This window comes from Echinococcus granulosus (assembly GCF_000524195.1).
Source record: "Echinococcus granulosus chromosome Unknown EG_S00389, whole genome shotgun sequence".
Taxonomy (NCBI): domain Eukaryota; kingdom Metazoa; phylum Platyhelminthes; class Cestoda; order Cyclophyllidea; family Taeniidae; genus Echinococcus; species Echinococcus granulosus.
In genome coordinates this window covers 7327-10124 of record NW_020170768.1, presented here as the reverse complement: position 1 = coordinate 10124, position 2798 = coordinate 7327, and the positions used below count along the sequence as shown (strand labels likewise).

The window sequence follows — 2798 nt, the reverse complement described above, 5'->3', positions numbered from 1 at the left end:
AAAGCTAGCAAGATTACAATTAGGCCTCACATGCGCAGCCGCTGTGGAGATGGTTTCCTGTCAATTGATTTTTTTAATGCCACCCAACTAGCAATTATAGCTTGAAAAATCTTGTTTAGTTATAAGAAAGTCGTGTGAAGAGTTTTATGGAACGTATAGGCTAAGGTTAAATTTCCATTCATGATTATTTTCTAGGTGTCTGCCAATTATTCAGTACTTGCTGAAGCAGGAAAGACCACTTATTACACACTTCTAGTCAGCCATTAAGACAATAAGAAAAACAAAGTGCTCAAAAAGTTGATTTGCTGTATTGAACCTCGAATCTTCTTAACTACATCATAATGTTGTAGGGAGGGTCTATATTATGAAACTTGAACATAAAAATCTAAGTTCAGCTGCAATTTTTGCAAGCCTTTTTTCGCACACTAAAATTCTAATGTTATATTATTTAGTCTTTAGGATTCGCTTTCATTTGAAAGCAACAAATATCATCAACAACCTCGTTGATGCAGTGCAATATTTGTTTGTTAGACGCAGTGTACTAATGACATTTCATTCTTTAAAAAGCGCAAATCGACGTCAACTTTTGGGAAAAAAAATTAGTTAGCATCAAGACATGTTATGCTGATGCGCTACCAATATACATTAAAATCCACAAAATTAGTGCGCACCATCATAAAGTTTTATTTTGCATGGTTAACCTACACGACTATCTTTCTTTAGTCCCTTTACCTGCTCTATCATTATTACTCCTTTGCCTTTTCGGTTGGCCTAAGCCTACAAAAAAACTTCATACGGACACGATGATTCTTTTAGTTGGCTGCCAAACCGATGTTTGCACGCGTTCCAGTGTGACTACAACAGAGTATTCTGATGGACAGAAACTTAAAAGGGAATCAAAAGCAACACCATATATGGAATGTATAGTGTATGAAAACGTGTGCCTGTTTTTACTCCCTATTCTATTATAGATACAATTCTAAGCGCTTCACCATCAATCTTTAATTTATAAATGTCTTGTTCATACAAAATTCTGCATAGTGGGGCCCCCATTTATGATATCTTAGTGCCGGGTAACAAAGGTTTTTTTTTCATTTTGAAAAAAATTTTTAAAAAATTCAGCAGTGTTCTGATTTTACGCTCTTGTTAATGAATACCTTGATAGAGCCACTCAGATCGCCACTGGTGTTTAAGCAGAACACGCTGCTTAATAACGTAAAATGAGACTTTTATAATTCTGGTACCCAAAGAGTGTTCCCACACACTTTCATCTCTTTCAACAAGTAATACAAAACCGACAGATTCAAATAGACCAGTTTTTGAAGACGAACAAAAAAGCTAGCAAGATTACAATTAGGCCTCACATGCGCAGCCGCTGTGGAGATGGTTTCCTGTCAATTGATTTTTTTAATGCCACCCAACTAGCAATTATAGCTTGAAAAATCTTGTTTAGTTATAAGAAAGTCGTGTGAAGAGTTTTATGGAACGTATAGGCTAAGGTTAAATTTCCATTCATGATTATTTTCTAGGTGTCTGCCAATTATTCAGTACTTGCTGAAGCAGGAAAGACCACTTATTACACACTTCTAGTCAGCCATTAAGACAATAAGAAAAACAAAGTGCTCAAAAAGTTGATTTGCTGTATTGAACCTCGAATCTTCTTAACTACATCATAATGTTGTAGGGAGGGTCTATATTATGAAACTTGAACATAAAAATCTAAGTTCAGCTGCAATTTTTGCAAGCCTTTTTTCGCACACTAAAATTCTAATGTTATATTATTTAGTCTTTAGGATTCGCTTTCATTTGAAAGCAACAAATATCATCAACAACCTCGTTGATGCAGTGCAATATTTGTTTGTTAGACGCAGTGTACTAATGACATTTCATTCTTTAAAAAGCGCAAATCGACGTCAACTTTTGGGAAAAAAAATTAGTTAGCATCAAGACATGTTATGCTGATGCGCTACCAATATACATTAAAATCCACAAAATTAGTGCGCACCATCATAAAGTTTTATTTTGCATGGTTAACCTACACGACTATCTTTCTTTAGTCCCTTTACCTGCTCTATCATTATTACTCCTTTGCCTTTTCGGTTGGCCTAAGCCTACAAAAAAACTTCATACGGACACGATGATTCTTTTAGTTGGCTGCCAAACCGATGTTTGCACGCGTTCCAGTGTGACTACAACAGAGTATTCTGATGGACAGAAACTTAAAAGGGAATCAAAAGCAACACCATATATGGAATGTATAGTGTATGAAAACGTGTGCCTGTTTTTACTCCCTATTCTATTATAGATACAATTCTAAGCGCTTCACCATCAATCTTTAATTTATAAATGTCTTGTTCATACAAAATTCTGCATAGTGGGGCCCCCATTTATGATATCTTAGTGCCGGGTAACAAAGGTTTTTTTTTCATTTTGAAAAAAATTTTTAAAAAATTCAGCAGTGTTCTGATTTTACGCTCTTGTTAATGAATACCTTGATAGAGCCACTCAGATCGCCACTGGTGTTTAAGCAGAACACGCTGCTTAATAACGTAAAATGAGACTTTTATAATTCTGGTACCCAAAGAGTGTTCCCACACACTTTCATCTCTTTCAACAAGTAATACAAAACCGACAGATTCAAATAGACCAGTTTTTGAAGACGAACAAAATCACTTCAGCTTCCTACCTCTCCATTCCAATTCCCCTCTACCCATTTAGTTTTCCACCCACCTACATACTTGCGATCACATCAACTACTGCATCTGTCAGATCTCAAACATCAAGCAGCAGGTGATGAC

General features: G+C 35.7%; 1 protein-coding gene across 1 annotated transcript; it reads left to right on the top strand. All coding sequences in view use genetic code 11, as the record gives it.

The window, feature by feature from the left end:
* Positions 1-2137: 2137 nt before the first annotated feature.
* EGR_11114 (hypothetical protein) lies at positions 2138-2794 on the top strand (the record flags this gene model as incomplete). The annotated part of the gene is made up of 2 exons (XM_024500361.1): positions 2138-2199; positions 2719-2794. 2 exons carry the CDS (start codon positions 2138-2140, stop codon positions 2792-2794), a joined length of 138 nt encoding a protein of 45 aa, XP_024345227.1.
* Positions 2795-2798: the final 4 nt, after the last annotated feature.